Source organism: Thamnophis elegans, chromosome 1 (assembly GCF_009769535.1).
Source record: "Thamnophis elegans isolate rThaEle1 chromosome 1, rThaEle1.pri, whole genome shotgun sequence".
Taxonomy (NCBI): Eukaryota; Metazoa; Chordata; class Lepidosauria; order Squamata; family Colubridae; genus Thamnophis; species Thamnophis elegans.
Window position 1 is genome coordinate 74,895,622 of NC_045541.1, and position 18,323 is coordinate 74,913,944.

The following is an 18,323-nucleotide window of genomic DNA, read 5'->3' on the forward strand; positions in this document are numbered from 1 at the left end:
TGAACTCAATTTTGGTGCGCTTTTTCTTTGAGGCTCTGACCATTGCCGCACTGCCTGTCCTCACTAGCGGATCGCCGCGGAAAGCGCTTAACGCAGGGGCCTAGCTTTGGATTGCTAGGCAGGCTCCCCTCTTCCCTGGATTATTCCAAGCGGCTGCAGGGGTTTTTTCTGGCTACTATCTGGCCATTCGCCCTTGCTTAATGGCGCAGATCTGCAGGCTCCTGGCCTCTCCTCAGCCAGTGCCATTTGTCCTAGCTCCACCTGCCTAGAAGCCTCGATTATCCACTGGCCTGACTCCTGCAAGGCTCAACCTCTCCTCTCACCAAGAGATTGCTTCATCTGACCACTTCTGCAGCTATCACTCATCTCCTCAGACAGAAGATGGAGAAGCAGGTGGAACAACAAGCTGGGCCCACCACTTCTAAATGCAGCAGGCCCAACCCTGCTGCCAAAGGTGATGGAGTGGGGTGTCCAACTAAGGGAAAGCGCCCCAGAGTCAGCAAGGTCTCTATGGCAGATGAGAAACTTGCTGAAAGACGCCAGAAAGCACTTGAAAAGCAATTTCAAAAAGCCCAAGCTGCTCAGCAGCAACAACAGGCAGGCCCAAGTCCCAGGGATGTTGAGGCAGGGCTTTCCCTTCCCACCCTCCAGCCAGAGGTCTCCCCCTCTTTGCATGCTGAGGAGGATTTTGGATTTTCTCCCAATCCTTCTAGGGCCTCCATGGGGTCCCCCTGCCACTATCTGGTTGAGGATTCCCTTGATGACGGTGACTCCCTTGCTGGGGAAGAATCCTTGGCTCCTTCTGAAGCTGAGCTAGCCCTGCCTCAGGCCCAGGAATCCCAATTGTCCAAATCCATGCAGGATGTGGTGGCACGTGCAATCTCTCAGGGTATTTCAGATGGAATCCAGCAGTTGGCCTCTAAATTACCCTTTGCCACTGCTATTGCCTCTACTCCCATAGCTTTTGGCAGTTCCAACAAGAATCGTGCCATTCTACCTCAGGAGCCCCCAGCTAGGGAGGCTTCCCCGGCCCCTACTGGGATCAGTGAGGTATCCGATGGGGAGGAGATGGAGCAAGATGCTCTGGACTTCTCAGAGGATGAGAATTCTGCACCCGAGGCGCCTGTCTCTTCGGGTCTCTTCAACCCCTCCATGTTTAAGGCTATCCTAACCAAGGCTAGGGCGGCGGCACCCCAGATGGGTCTGCTGGCTCAGCAGAGAAAGTCCCTTCAGCTCAGGGTACCAAGGAAACCATTGGGCCCCAGGACCCGGGTGTGGGATTGTTTAAGGAGGCTTCCCCTCATCTGGATCTGGTCCCAGCTCCTTAGGTGTAACTGGACATCATTCAACGTCAATGGACCCAGCCGGGTTCCACAGCCAACCCTAGTGGCACAGATAAAAAGCTCTATTCTATGGAGGGCCCTCTGGAGGAGCTGCTTAAGCTTCCCCAGGTAGATGACCTCACGTCCAATTCTGCCCTTCCAGCTGATTTACTGGAGGGCTTAAAGGCAGAAGACAAGAGGGCAGAGTCAGTCTCCCATAAGACCCACCAGGCCACGGCATGGGCCATGAAGGCTTCTCCATCTTCCTCGTATTTCGGTAGAGCGGCCCTGTTCCGGCTACATAAGCTATTAGCCGGCCTCCCTGCGGGGGACACCAGGGCTAGACAGGATGTTAATAAGATAATAGCGGCCGTAGAATATTCTGCTGACACCTCCCTTGCAGTCACCAAGCTCTCCTTTAGAGCCCTTGCTTCCAACATAACTTCACGCTGCCTGCTATGGCTTCGCCACTGGCAGGCGGACGTGAAAGCCAAGTGGAAGCTAGCTTCCGCTCCATTTAAAGGGGGAAAATTGTTTGGGGAGGCCTTGGATCCCTTTCTAACAGTCCAAGGACAAGCGCAAGATTCTGCCCCTAGTCACCAAGAAGCCGGACCGTAAGGGGCAGCCCTTTTGCCGTAATTCCTTTCGGAGCCCTGAGCCTTCCACCTCCTCGGGGGGGGGGGGGAACAATCGGTCCTACCCTCAGTCCCAGGACCATTCCCAGGACAAATCTTCCTACAGGGATAGGAACAGACAGCAGGGCTTCCGCAAACCATTCCGTGGGGGGTATTCCAAACGTCACTTCTGGAAGTCAAAGTGACCGTCACCGAGACCCTCCCATTGGCGGTCGTCTCCAGCTTTACGCCAACCAGTGGGAGGGGACCACGATGGACACCTGGATTCTGAACACAGTCCATCACGGATTGACCCTGGAATTCCTTTCCTTCCCTCCAAGGACCTTTGACCGTTGCCCCACCCCCAGGTCGGCCCACAAGTCGGCCCACAAGTTCCAGCTCATGAGGAAGGAGATAACGGCTATAGAGAAGATTCCCGAGGGCCAGGAGGGCAGGGGTTTCTACTCCATACTGTTTCTGGTCCCCAAATCCTCTGGGGGGGGGGGGTAAGGGCAATACCGGACCTCAAGAAACTCAACAAGCATCTGGCATACAAACTCTTCAAGATGCAGTCCCTTCAGACCATCCTGGGCTGCGTCAGACAGGACGACCTCTTGACCTCAATAGATCTGAAGGAAGCATACTGTATGTTCCAATCCACCCAGCGCATAGCAAGTTCCTGAGATTCCAGTTTGCCAACCAGCACTTCCAGTACAGGGCCCTCCCCTTCAGGCTCTCATCGGCACCTCGGACCTTCACCAAGCTGCTAGCCGCCATTGCTGCGCATCTGCGATCCATCCCGGTAAGACTGGAATGCTACCTGGACAACATCCTAAAACACTCATCATCCAGGGGGCAGGCCCAGAGAGACCTGGACACCACCATCCGAGTCCTCCAACTACACCGGTTCTCGGTCAACCTCGCCAAGAGCCATCTGACCCCGACCTGTAGAATTCAACACCTCGGCACGGTGATCGATTCCAGGGACTGCAAAGTCTTCTTCAAGCAGGAGAGAATAGACAGCATCAGATCCCTGGTGAGGTCCATCCGATCGACGGGGTCAGTGCCGTTAGTTTCCCCCTCTCAGTTGTTGGGGAAACTCGTGTTGTGCATTTCAGTGATTCCGTGGGCACGACTGCATACGCGAGAGCTCCAATGGTTTCTGCTGCCGCTCCAGAGGCGCAAAGCCAGCAACTCCAGGAGGAGGGTGCATCTACCTCCAAAGGTCCTACGATCCCTCAGGTGGTGGCAGACGGACACACTTCTGAAGGGCTGCTGCTTCAAGGAGCCGGAGCGCCTGGTCATAATGACAGATGCCAGCCTCTTCGGCTGGAGCACTCACCTCCAGACTCAGGTGGTCCAGGGCCGGTGGTCACAGACGGAGCTTGCTCACAACATCAACTGGCTGGAGCTCCGGGCCACCAGACTAGCCATGTGCCATTTCCGCAGTCAGATTGAGGGCCATGACATGCTGATCCTAACAGACCACATCGCCACAAAGGCGCACATCAACCATCAGGGCGGCAAGAGCGAAAAACTTTCTAAGGCAGTCCAATAGGGATTAAATTTGCCACTTTGTTCTTAGTTAAGGGACTAATTTAGCTTAAGAAAACAGTTTCTTAGGGCAATCTTCTAAAAAAAAAAGAAAAACTCACCAGATGGAACACTTTCACTTCTCTTTCTTTCCGGAGCTGTCTCCAAATGTCAGCCTGGGGGCTGCCTGTTTGCCGCTGGTTGGAAGCACTTCCCTTGGGTCGATCAGGGACTTTGCGGTGTCCCTGAGACCAGCAAGGTCTTGTCTTCCCAGTCACCGTCTCTTCGGGACGGTTTAGGTCCTGCCAGATCATCCAGGGACAAAAGTGTCATCAGCAGACTCGGACTGTCGAGTCCGCATGATGTAACGTTGCCACGTTGGCTCCTCCTCCTCACCCAAACTTTATCTTGAGCTCCAATTTTTAGTCCAATGTATGCAAAGTATACTTTTTTTCACAAAGTCTGTAATATTCTGCTGTTGCTTCAACACTGTATATTCACCACAGATGAAACAGAAACTGTCTGGCGAATTGATACACTTTCGTGGAGCCATAACATAATGGTTGAAGAATGACGAGCTAACATGAATTGCGATGAAAAAGTGTGAACAGCCTAGAACCAAGAACCTGATGATGATTCATGCTCAAGTGTGGCATGCAGGAGAGAGCAGCTCTGTGTCTGTACATGAGACTTCACAGTGCTGGCCATGCCCCATGCACTGCCCGGAGATGCTGCTATCTGCCCTGTGTCTCCCTCCCACTGGATTCTTTGGGAAAGATTAACCCCTTCTACCATTAGAAGCACAGACTTAAAACTTGCTTAGCTTATGTGTATATTGCTGACCATCAGATTTACAGTGCTATATTTTTTTTAACATAACTCATTTTTTAAAGGTTTTTTGGCATTTTATATCTTAAATGCACTTATGTGAATTAAGTAATAGTAATTTGAACTTTAAATTTGGTTAAAAACCCATAATATAAAAAAATACCAAAATTTTTTAAAAAATTGATAAATTTGAAGACAATTTTCCATGTTGTGGCAAATCATGATGTCTAGGAGTTTTTTCAATATTTTATTTGTTTTCAGCACACCAAAATACATGGAAATTAGATGAAAATAATCAAACAGCTTTTTAGTCGCAGACCTGTGTTATCTTTACCATGCTGAATGAATTATAATTTATGATGTAATGAAGTATGTGAACCAGTCTTATAATAGGCAAGGTGCTTCCAAATGTGGAAAGCCTGTTCGATGTACAGTAATTATACCATGACTTTGTTCTAAACGGCACACCAAATATGCCAGCAATGGATTTTTAATGGCTCCTTTAAAGAGAAAGACTCAACAGGTTCCTATAGTCCTCAATTTACAATAGGTTGCTTAGCGACTATTTGAAATTATGATAGAACACCACTCCGCTGCCAAATGTACGTATGACCCAGTTTTAAATTTAAAACTTCTGCTATTAAAAACCATCCCATTGGGTTCACAAACCCTGGTGATCACAGAAAAGGAAGTGCAAGATCTATTTCACAGACAGAAGCCAGGAAAAGCACCAGGCCCAGAGAAGATAGGCCCCCATCTTCACCTGAATTTTCAACAAATCACTAGAGATGTGCCATGTTCCTTCTTGCTTCAAATGCTCCACTATTATCCCAGTGCTGAAGAAGCCCTCCATCAAGGAACTGAATGACTACAGACAAGTTGCTCTAACATCTGTAGTTATGAAAACGTTTGAAAGGCTAGTGATGTCCCACTTGAAAACCATCACGATCCCCCTTTAGACCCCCTGCAATTTTTATACCAAGCAAATAGATTGACTGATGATGCTGTTAATATGGCTCTGCACTACATCCTACACCATCTTGATTCTCCAAAGATATACGCAAGGGTCCTCTTTGTAGACTTTAGTTCAGCATTCATTACCATCATACCGGACATTCTCCTAACTAAACTAAATCAGCTAGCGGTACCTGAACACACTTGTAAGTGGATCACAATCTTCCTAACAGACAGGAAGCAGCAGGTGAAGCTAGGCAAAAATTACATTAGATACTTGTACAATTAGCACAGGAGCCACCCAGGGCTGTGTGCTCTTTTCACTTCTCTCTATACACCAATGACAGCATCTCAAATGATCCATCTGTTAAATTACTGAAGTTTGCAGACGATACAACAGTGATTGGTCTCATTCAAGACAATGATGAAACCGCATACAGACGGGAGGTTGAACTAGCCTCGTGGTGCGACTAGAACAATTTGGAACTGAGCACACTCAAAACCGTAGAAATGGTGGTAGACTTTAAGAGAAACCCTACCATACTACCACTCCTTACAATACTAGACAACACAGTATCAACAGTAGAGACCATCACATTTCTAAGTTCTATCATATGTCAAGACCTAAATTTGACACCTAACATCAAAAATGTCATCAAAAAAGCACAACAAAGAGTGTTCTTTCTGCGCCAACTCAGGAAGCTCAAACTGCCCAAAGAGCTGCTGATACAGTTCTACAGAGGAATTATTGAGTCTGTCATCTGCACCTCTATAACTGTCTGGTTTGGTTGTGTAACTCAACAAGACAGACCCAGATTTCAGAGGATAATCAGAACTGCAGAAAAAACAATTACTGCCAATCTCCTTCCATTGAGGACCTGTACACTGCATGAGTCAAAAAGAGGGCCATGAAAATATTTACAGACCTCCTCACATCCTGGACATAAATTGTTTCAACTCCTACCCTCAAAACAATGCTATGGATCTTCACACCAAGACAACTAGACACAAGAACAGATTTTTCCTGAACGCCATCACTCTGCTAAATAAATAATTCCCTTACCACTGTCAAACCATTCACTAAGGCTGCATTACTATTACTATTGTCTTCTCATTGTTCCTATCACCCATCTCCTCCCACTTATGACTGCAGGACTGTAACTTTGTTGCTTGTATGCTTACGATTGATATTGATTATTTCCTGATTGATTATTTGTACCCTATGACTGTCATTAAGTGCGCTACCTTATGATTCTTTACTAATGTATCTTGTCTTTTTATGTACACTGAGAGCATATGTACCAAAGACAAATTCCTTGTGTGTCCAATCACACTTGGCCAATAAAGAATTCTATTCTATTCTATTCTGATCAGCTATAGGCTCCTTTGCATGGCTGAGTGGTTGACCTGGAGTGACCCTGAGGGACAGGGAGGCCTGGAGTGACCCTGAGGAACAAAGAGAGAAGCACTGGGTGCCTTAGGTAGGAGAAATCTTGGAAAGCCCAGGGCAGGCATGCATGGGCCTGTGCTAAGCATCCAAAGACCTCCTCCACTCCTGAGGCACACTGTGCTCCAATTAATGACCTGCACTTTCATTTAATGATTGCATTAGGGAAAGCAGGATCGGGGAGGTTGTTAAGTGACATGGTTCACAATGGCTGTCATAACATGCGGCTATAATGGGCAAACTCCATTGAGGTCATAAGTCAAAGACTACTTGTATATGTATTATAATATGATCATAGAGAACAATTTGGCAAAATAGAAAAAAATATTCTTTTCATACTTATTTTTCAAAAAAGTCAATTTAAATTTTTGCATGTCTGCTATTGCTGTATTGAGAAACTTCTGATAATTTTAATACATATATTCATATTAAACTTTTTCTTTATTTGACATGAACAGACTTCGGATTTCTTGATTGTTTTATTTCTAGGCTTATTAGTTATTATGTTTTAGTATATAAAATATAGTTATTTATTCACAAATATAAAATAAGAACAGTAGTTTAGCTTTCTAAGTAGAAATACAATTTGTTTACAACATGCAAAATATTTTTTCTTCATCTTCTACCCTGCATCATGATTCTTTAAGAAAAACTAATTAGATTTTTAAAAAAACAATAGAGGTTTTATAAACAAAAAAATAAGAGATGTAACTTATACTTTGATTCTGTAGTAATATTTCTGAAGATCAAGTTCATTTGTGGTGTTATACTTGTAGTAATCAACTGTACTACACCCTGTTTCTTTTTGGATCTATTTCAGAGATCTATTTAAAATGTTTCCTGATTCAGGAACCAAGTAACTGATTTTTTATATGCTATTCAGATCATCATCAGATTAGTTGCCATTGCCATGTGAGGTGAAATGGGTAAACACCTGAGAGATTATCTTGGTGATAGCATCTTTATTCTACAAGACTTTCTGATTCATTGGGTACAAAGCAATTTTTTTTCCAAACTGTTGCTTTTGTTCTTATTTATTTTATTTCATTATAGCTTAGATTTTATTAATGCTTCTTCGATATTGTTTAACTGCACTAATTACATGTTTATTACTTCAATTAGGTCAAGAAAGCTTAAAATTTATTTGAATGTTGCATATGAATTATTGCTGATTCAAAAATGCTATTCTCATTTAAAACATAGATACTGCCTTAAGATTCAGCACAAAATTGTATATTTAACGGTAATGTTTTCTTTCAGCTTTATTACGAACTATTTTGAAGGAAACAAAAATCCCTATTCTTGTAATTATATTCCTGGTTGGACTTATTCTTGGAATATTAGCCCATTTTTCACAAGAGGTACAGTATTAAAACAATAATATATAGAGAACCAGGGAATATATCTTAATACAGTTTATAAATAGACATTATAGATTAATCTATATTAGGCTAGGATGTCAAAAGGATAAAGGAAATTTGGTCTCCTTTTCTAACAAATCCATTGGGTTCCTACTCCCAGAAGATATTGGAAACTTCCTGCGAATCCATTCTAGAACAGTGATGGTTAACCTTTTTGTCATGTGCCTAAGTGCTTTAGTGACTGATAAATAAGGGTATCTCCCCCAACTTAAAGGTCAGTACTGTTGAAACCCTTCCTATTTATCCAGTTTCCTATGTACTAGTTATCAACTCTGAATTAATGTATAATGCAGCTACTTATGTGGTATGATTTGTTGAATAATAGTGAGGTATTATTTCTAAATATATGAGTCAGGAAAATAATCAAATATAAATAAGAAATTACTTATATGTAAGATGTATATGTTTTGGCTTTAGCAGTAATCATAAGGCTTGTTGTATGGTGAACAAAACGGAACAAGGTTTATTAAATCATCTAGACTAGAGGAATCAATGCAAGCAGACTTTAGCCTTATAACAGTTTCACTTCTCCACTAATGGTCCCTCCCTCCCAGTCCTCCTTTGCAGTCTAAATAGAAATGTCCAGGAATCACCACAGAATAAATTAAAACCTACTCTGGATCTTGTGAGCCCAAAAATTACAGGATGGGCATATCATTTTTAATTTGCCAATTTGAGCAGTGATCAGACATACTAAATTCTTGTTGGGATGGACAAAAGTCAAATGGATGCTGTCCAAGGTACTGTTAAAAGAATGGTTTGCAAGAAAACGATTTCTGTGAGAAAAGAACATACCTATTCAAATGGCATAGTCCCACTCCTGAAGGAGGGAGAGGGAAACCATCTTAAATGGCTTTAGTTTTATTTTTTAATGAAATATTCTAATAAATATTTCATCTTCTATTTTCTATGCTATTATTTATTGTGAAGATGTAAATTCTATGTCTAACAAGAGTGAAATTTTATTCAGAATATCTGCAGTCTGCTTGGCATATAGGTGACCATCTGAAATACTTTGACCATAATTTGAGTTCTCAACAGTAGTAAAAGTATGTTTCCAAATAGGAAGAATTATTGGGAAGTGCCAGGATCCTATCATGTTGTTGATGACATTAAAAATATGCTATAATTTAGCTTTAGGACTGGGTTTAAAAAATACTTCTTTTTAAAATTGAAAATAGTGTAGTTTCCTGATCCAAGCTCCATACTCAGCCAAGGCACATTTTTCATTATCAAACTTTATCCTGTTATATGTTATAATATTTATAACATAAAGTTACTATTAATGAATTGATATGCAAATTATTCATTCATTCAATATTTGAAGCTAGTATATAAAAGTAATCTTACATTATATAGTATTCTTACAATATCTTTTACTAATTTTTATTATCAGTTGCCTTTTGTGAAAACTGTCGCAAATATAGATCCGATACTTTTTCTTCATTTATTTACACCAATCATAATATTTACAGCTGCATTTGAGATGGATTTATATATATTTCGAAAATCATTTTGGCAGGTAAGTCCAATATGTTTTTACCTTTTTTCTTTAGAAACATGATAATCAGTGACTCAACCATTTGCTATTTCTTTTCTTCAAATTTCCTCAAATCCTTCCTGGGATGTATATGGTTTTAGTTGTTCTGAGCCTTTTCTTTCTAGTCAGAGTTCATTAAGACAGTTCATTAATGAAGAGCTGCAGATTCTTCACCTCTAATTTGGATGATGGAAACATCTTATTTCAATAGGAGTAACAGATGAGGCCAGAGCTTTTGTGAGGAAAACAGCATTGTTGATTACAAAAAGAGGCAAAATTCAAGGTAGTTATGGCTCCTTCCAGAATTGGGAAAAGATATGGAGAGGAGAAGAGGTTAGATAAGAGTCCAGGGCGATGTCCAATGGTGCTTCATCATTTGTGAGGAAAAAGAATTGAAGTGGAGACTGAAAAGCCAGATACATCAAAAGAGGGGTAAGGTAAGACTCCTCTTTGTTAGGATGAATTCAGCAAGAGATTAGTGCTGTGGCTGCCTAGTCATAAGAATTCTTTGAGTATAAAATCTGATATGTTTCAACTTTGCTTTTCACTAGATCTTAACTTACATTCTTGCAATTTTCATTGCAGTTTTCATTGCAGTTCTAAGAACAAGTTACAATTGTATTGGTATGAGTGCACAAAAGCATTGTAAAATACTTATTTTTTTTGCACTTTGTCAGTGCTGGTACTATTATCTCAACAAATAGTTAACCATAGTTTCAATTGGGGAAATGTGATAATCCTGGACCAGACTCAGTCCAGAGAATTTCTAGAAGCTGGGCACTTTTGACTAATCAGCCATTAATAGACACATAGACATTAACAACATTTATAGTTGATGCAAAAGAAACAATTAACCAGCCCAAAAGAGAAAGAGTCCAAAACCTCTCCACCAGTAATCAGCATTCAGATCAGCATAGATTAACTCCAAGGTCAACTTCAGACCAGCAATCAAGTAAACAATACCCCAATCAAGAAACTGTCAGAGCCATCAGGAAACAGCCCAACCAAAGAATCTCCACGCACACAGGCAGACAAGTCACAAGAATATAAACTGACAGCAAACATTGATGATGTTTCCTAGTTAAGGGTAATGAAACATCTGCAAGAAAACAAGCTCAGAGAGCACCAAGGACCTCTCAACCATTAGTTACCCACTTGCTGGTTTAAAGTTATAAATAGGCCTGAAGTTTTTTTTTTAAAGGGGCCTGTGATTCTGTGAGCAGGCAATGTTGGCTGAATATTGTAAACTGTTAAAATAATTATTATCACTTTATTATGTATTATTCTGTTAATTTATTTATTCATAGTTTGGAAAATTAATTTTTAATAAAATTTTAAATCATTTTTATAAATTTCAGTTTATTATCAGTTCTCTAGACTAGCTGAAATCAAGTTATTTCGTATCATTCTGTTACTCACATGCAGACACAGAGTGGAAATCTCTGTACAGTATGTTCCTTTGGGTTAGCTTCTTGAATTTATTTCATTTCTATCAGTATAAATGATATTGGAGTGAGCTGAATTCAAGAGCTATTGACTGAAGATATAAAGTCTCCTGACAGAATCATTGAATGAGGAAATGTAGATACTGGCATCCAAATCTCTGGAGATGCAAAAATGAACAACTCCAGCAAACTATATTCCATTGAGATTGAAATACAAAATTTCAAAAATGACATTCAGCTCAAACACTAGGAGCCCTCTCCCATACCTCATAAATATCTGCTTTCTCAACCCTATGGATCAGATTTTGAAATGTACTGTATTTTTCGGAGTATAAGACACACCCTTTTTCCTCAAAAAAGAGGCTGAAAATCTGAGTGCGTCTTATACACTGAATACAGCATTTTTTGCCTCCTGAAGCCCCGCCCCTTCATCAAAATGGCCGTGCATACCCTTATGGAGGCTTTCAGGAAGCTGGGGACTGGAGAGGGCAGAAATGAGCAAAAAATGGCCCGTTTTTTGCCCCCCCCCCCCCAGCTCCCAGCAGCACTCTATAAGCCTCCATAAGGCTATGCATGCAATTTTTTTGGCAAAAAACGGGCCCGTTTTTGCAACAAAACAGACTATTTTTGCTCATTTTTGCCCCCCCCAGAAGCACTCTGCAAGCTATTCCTGCCTTTTTTAAAAAGGGGGGGGGCTGTTTTTGCGAAAAACAGGCTGTTTTGGGGAGGTTTGCAGAGTGCAAAAACTTTTTTTTCCTTTTGGAAAGCTCTTTAACTGATTGATGAGAATTGCATTGATCAAATGCTGTGTCAGCAGAAACAAAGTCTTAGGTGCTGCAGATTGTCAGCAATTTCCTTCTCCAGCACATGGATAAATACACCTGGAAACATCTACCAACCTACCTACTCTCTCTCCTTACCTACCTACTGTATTTCTCTCTCTCTCTTCCTCCCTCCCTCCCTTCATCTACCTACTCTCTCTTTCTCCCTAACTACCTACTGTATTTCTCTCTCTCCCCCTCTATCTACCTATGTACGTACCTACCTACCTACTCTCTTTCCCCCTCTACCTAACTACCTACCTACCTACCTACTCTCTCTCTCTCCCTACCTACCTACTGTATTTCACTCTCTATTTTTCTCTCTCCTTTACCTACCTACCTACCTAAATACTCTCTTTCCCTATCTACCTACTGTATTTCTCTCTCTTTCTCTCCCTCTCTATCCCTCTATCTACCCACCTACTTTTTTTAAAAATTTGCCTCTTCAAAATCTTGGTGCGTCTTATACTCCGGTGCAACTTATACTCCGAAAAATACAGTAGAAAGGGTGCTTTAGGAGAGAAAAATCTAATATTCTCCTGTGCGCTGCTTAGAGAGTCCAAGCATGGGTTAAATTCAGTGTATCTGCCCAAGAAGTGAGTTGATTTTTGTAGACACGCCCCCTGTTCCTCATTGAGGTCAGTTTAAAAAACTCAGCCCTTAAGGACACATTTTGCGAAGCTCCTCAGTTTTTTGGCAGATATACTGAGACTCTCCAAACAGTTTATCTTACGTTTATTATTTTTGTCTAGATTTCCTACTTAGTCAGATTAGTATTTAGGGAAAAATTCTGTTCCTTTAACTTTTGCTTGGGAGGTCTGACAGCTGAGCCTCAGCCTTCAGTAAGACATCTTGCCTGGTGGCTGCGATGAGCACCAGAGGTAGGAGGCTTCCTTCTCCCCACCTGTCAGATGAAGCGCGAAGGACTTGCACAACCAGTTATCACTCCGATCAGTTCTCTCTCTCTATTGTGCTGCTGCTGAAGCAGAAGATGGAATCAAGCACGGTGGCGATTTTGGAGAGTGTTTTTTCAGATGCTTTGCAGAGAGAGCTGAGGAGAAAGCTGTTTTTCTGCACTGAGTTCCTTTAGCTTTGGCCATGGATCAAAGAAGAGGCTGCATTTTTGAATCCCAAGCAGCGGATCGCAGCCGGGGAGCGTGGGACCTTGTCCGGGGCTCCGGCAAGGTCTGTCTCCTCCAGGAAGACCCAAAGGTGGCCAGGGAATGTTTGGCCATCTGCGGCCATACTCCCTTCCTCAGGGGAAGATCCATGTGTGCAGCAGAGCTGGCTGGCCTCGCGCAGGTGCCTCCAGCTACTATGTGCAAGTCTTCCTCCTGCCACTGACCAGACCTTTGATGAAGCAGCCTTCACAGACAGCAGTTTTTCACCAAGGCTAGCTGAGTAAAGAGGAAGATGGCGGATGGAGGTTTGAGGGAGGATGAGGAGCAGGCAGGCCCCTCTTCCAAGTGGAGTAGGCCAGATCCCCCTCCTAGGAGGGCTCAGGGCAGGCAAGGCACCAAGGGGCAAGAGCCACAGGGTTCAAGGGTCTCCAAAAGCTCTACCAGGGAGGAGGCTAGGAGACTTAAGGCCTTGGAGAAAACCTTTGAATGGGCCCAAAGGAATTCCAGATCCCCTGCGTCTCAACCCCAAATGAGCAGTGAACCGGTTCAAACCCCTCCCATATCACCCCAGAGAGATCCCTCCCCTTTCTAATGGAGGAAGGATTACAGGAATTTTCTCCTGACGCCTCCCTGGGCTATCCCAGTTCCCCTGGTCATCTGAAGGGGAACGGGGACCTTTTGATTGTGCCATCTGTGGGGAGGTGGAACCGGGACCATTGGTAACTTCCAGATGCCTGGGCCCCTCCAGGCCTAGGCCCAGGAAGGAACAGGGCTCGGCCTTGTCAGCTGAAATGAAAGAGGTGATTCCGCAGGCAATCACTCAGGGCATAGCTGAGGGGATCCGTCAAAAGGATTCCCTGGCTGGCAAAAGATCTTGATCTAGGCCGCTGCAGGCTCATCATAGCAGGGATCAATTCCCAGCTCCTCACTCACCAGGCATCTCCATTGCAACAGAGGAATCCTTGGATGAGGAAACCATGGGGGACATGGACCTATCAGAAGATGAAGATCTTCCTCCTGATAAGCCCGCCTTTGCAGGGCTGTTCAAGCCCTCTCTGTTTAAGTCCATACTGCACAAGATGAAAGCCTCTACCCAGTTAGGCCCCACTCCACAGGGAGCACCAGCACCCTCTACATCCCAGGACTCCAGGGAGGGCTTGTTGAATGCACCAGCTCAAGACCTTGTCCCTGTGCCAGAACTATTTGTTAATGTAGTTCAGCGCCTATACGTCTGGGGGGCGTACTTTCAATTCAGGTGATACAGGGCAGGTGGTCATAGGAGGAAGTGGCCCACAACATAAACTGGCTAGAACTAAAGGCCGCCAGACTCTCCCTGAGACACTTCTGCAAGAACATTGTGGGTCAACATGCTCTGTTGCTCAAAGACAACATAGCAATGAAGGCCCACATAAATCACCAGGGCGGCATGCATTCCAGAGTCCTCATGGTAGAGGCAGAGACATTGGGGAGGTGGGTGGAGTTACATCTGCGCTCTCTCAGAGCGGACCATATCTCGGGAGTGGACATGTGAGGGTGGATTGGTAGTGCTGTCAGACTATAGACAATTCAGAGTGGTGTCTGCTTCCGGACCTGTTCCACCAGATGACAGAGGTTCGGCATGCCACAACTCGATCTGTTTGCCAGTCCGACCAATGCCCAGCTCCTGAGGTTCTACTTGTGAGACCACACTCCTCAAGCAGAATGAACCGACGCCCTACGAACCAAATGGCCACCGGGCCTGTTGTACGGCTTCCCGCCTCTTCCCCTCATTCCGCAAGTCATTAGGAAGATATTGATGGAAGAGGTGGAAATACTCCTTGTTTCATAGGGCACAGGAGGTGATCCTCCCCATTTTTTGTCCCAATCCGCAATACTCTAGAGAGTGTGCTTGGCACATTCTGGATGTCTGATGTACTATTGTAGATACATCAAGAGAACGGCGAGGTTCAGACGATCTGAATCGCTCTTCATTTCATTTCAACCGGGATCCATGGGCAGAAAGGCATCTTCCTCCACTATTGGGCGTTGGTTGCGAGTTTGCATCAAGATGGCCTACAAGCACTGTGCCAGGACTGTTCCAGCACATATAATGGCGCACTCTACCAGAAGTGCTGCAACTCCAGCAGCTTGGGTGACTCAAGTGTCCATCGAGGACATATGTAGAGCAGCAATGTGGTCGTCTCTGATGCCGTTCATACGGAATTATAAAATAGATACATTCATTGCAGCTGAAGCCTCCTTCGGGAGGAGAGTTTTACAGCGGGTAGTTGCCTGCCCGCAATCCCTGGACATGTCTTCGTCCTGCCCTGAGATAACATAGCTTGGGTATGTCCCATGCTTGGATTCTCCAAGCAGCGCCCAGGAGAATGGCCGATGGCTTACCTGAAAGGTCATTCTCTGGGGAGAGTCCAACCCCACCCAGGGATTATTCTGGAGTCCAGGGTCCAGCAGGCAGTTGGAAATGCAATGTCTACAAATGTCCTAGACAGATCACGCTTTTGTTTTTTAAAATGATCTCAATGAGGACCAGGGGGCATGTGTACAAAAATCAACTCAGTCGGGCTTCCGGGGAGGGACCTTGCCGTCACCGGCGGCTCAAGTGAGCTGCCCCCAGATTTCTGGTTCGTTATCTACTTAACATCAGTAGATATCTGTTTCTTCAGGCAAGAAGATAAGTGAGTGACCCAGCCGGTAAGAGCTTTCTTTGAAGTTTGCAGTTTTTTTTTGCTGCGAACAGAAGGGGAGAGACGGCCAAAGCTGAGTCATACCTCCGGCCAGAAAATCTCAGCTGTTTTTTTTGCAGTACAAGGCAAGGAAACCCCCCCCCCAGGACAATTTTTGAAACTATTTTATCTGAAATTAATATAAGCAGAGACCGGACCTGAGAACTTTATCTGTTTTTTCTAGAGAAAATCCTAGCTTCAATGCTATAAAAGCTCCTTTGTGTAATTGTTTTCAAGATGGCGATTTTGTAGCTTCTGCATTTGCTATAATGGTATATTTCTAATTCCCTGGCACGACTGACAGAGAGAAAGATCAAAGAAACAGCCAGATAGCATTCTCTGACTAATTAGATTTTTTTCTTTGAAGACCTACCAAGAATTCCTTTTTCTCTCTTATCAATTTTTAAAAGCTCCAAAGCCTCCTTGTCAATAAAGGGACACTCTAAACACAGACGAATACGAACTGTTTCATTACAATGCTAATCTTTTGAAACTTGCCTTGTTATAACGCCTTTTTCTGACATCTTTTGAAAAACTTCTACGAACAAATTAGGGGGAACACAATACTTTCTTCCCTTGTAAGCTAACTAACGGGCCAGCCGAGTTTGAATAACTCTTGAATAATTGTTTGAATAAAAGAAATAATGGCACCAAAATCAAAGTCAGGGAGACGTCCTTTTAGCAATACACCTCATTTGGCACAAAGTCGCAGCTTTTACCTTCTACGCCCCCTACTGGAGATTTGCTAACGAAAGAATTTCTTTTTGAGACTCTTAGAGAATTTAGAGAGGAGATGAAGCAACTTATTACAGACTTATGTGACAAGCTTGATACCAGGATTGCTAAAACAAAGGATGATATGGTAGGACTTGTAACTGTACTGACAGAGTATGTTGCTGGAATGGAAGATAAGCTAGAGCTTCTGGAGGAAGCCAACACCAACCTGACATCCAAAATTGAAGTGATGCAACAAAAAGTTGAAAATGCAGAAAAACAAATTGTTATGATAAATTATAAACAGATGGAGCTTGCATTAAGAGTTAGGGGACTGCGTGAAAATGAACAGGAGAACTTGAAACAGATTTTTTCAGAGGCCTTCAGTCGTCTGGTGGGAAGACCGGGAAGCAACTTTGACTGGCAGATCGAAAAAATTTATCGTCAGAACTCGTGGACGGCAAATCAGAGACAGCTTCCCAGAGATGTAATTATATACTTTGCTACAAGAGAGTCTAGAAATGCAATACTACAAGAGTCTTATAATACCAAGTTACAAATTGGCGGACAGGACTTGATTGTCTTCAAAGAAATACCACCCCAAATGTTAAGAGCCAGGAGAGACTATGCCTTTCTAATCAAAGAACTCAGAAACCGTCAGATACAGTATAGATGGGATGTGCCATTTGGTATTATAATTACATTTGGTGAGCAAAAATATCGTCTCAACTCTGTATGGGAAGCCCGAGATTTCTATCATAAGACCCTGAAGGTGGGACACCCTGAATCATCTGGACCTGCAGAAAGACAACGAGAAGGACAAGATAAACAACAAATCACACAACTACAAGACAGAAAGCATCATTTTTCCCTTCCAGAAGGGCAGGAGACCAGAGAACAAGGATCTAGCCGTACGACTACCAGACGAATGCGAAAACAAGGCAGACTGCAACAACCTTAATAATCATTGGCCATTGATTAAGGAGTTATGTCTGAATTCATTATAAAAGAGAAAGAAAATATTTTGCTATTTCAAACAGCTCAAAACAATATGACTTATCTGTAAGAGAACTATATTAAACTAACTGATTTAAAATATTTGCTCAATTTCGAATTTGGTCAATATTTTGGGACTTTTGCTATGCAAAAGAAAAATGGTATAGTTGTATACTGAAGAAGAGACATTAAGGCTGAACGAACTGAGGCAGATCTCTTTGGAAGATATATTGCATTGGATTTAAAAAGACTTGATGGACAATTTTGAATTTTTATACAAATCACCAATGATTTATTTTCTAGGGTGAAGAAGACAAAGATTGCGGTGAGGGTTCTCTTGGATCACAACCCAGTTTGGACGCAATTGGGAAGGGTAGTGTAGGCAAGAAGGTCTTGGAGGTCGAATGGGAGCTTATTTTGATACGGAAAGCATATTAATGATTGTAAAAATTGTTATCTGAATACACTGTTTGGAACATGAATAAAGGTATATCCAGGGAACTTGTAGGAGATCTAGGTAAAGCATATATGAGAGGAGTACTGATGAATATTATATATATGTATGTATGTATGTATGTATGTATGTATGTATATGTATATGTATATATGTATATATGTGTGTGTGTGTGTGCGTATGTATGTATGTGTGTGTGTGTGTATGTATGTGTATGTATGTATGTATGTATGTATGTGTATATATATGTGTGTGTGTGTGTATATATATATATATATATATATATATATATATATATATATATATATATATATATATATATATATATATATATATATAGACACAAACAAAGGCAAAAACGAAAAGAGTTGGAAGAGGAAGCCAAAAGAA

At 42.8% G+C, this 18,323-nt stretch overlaps 1 protein-coding gene across 1 annotated transcript in view; it reads left to right on the forward strand.

The window, feature by feature from the left end:
* The first annotated feature begins 381 nt into the window (after positions 1–381).
* LOC116505435 (sodium/hydrogen exchanger 10-like) overlaps positions 382–18,323 on the forward strand; it is a 104,101-nt gene continuing 86,159 nt past the window's right edge. Inside the window, exons 1-5 of the mRNA XM_032212670.1 lie at positions 382–1,239; positions 1,888–1,936; positions 2,602–3,459; positions 7,959–8,059; positions 9,516–9,641. Of these exons, the coding sequence (XP_032068561.1) occupies positions 382–1,239; positions 1,888–1,936; positions 2,602–3,459; positions 7,959–8,059; positions 9,516–9,641 (1,992 nt within the window). The remainder of the gene's footprint in view (positions 1,240–1,887; positions 1,937–2,601; positions 3,460–7,958; positions 8,060–9,515; positions 9,642–18,323) is intronic.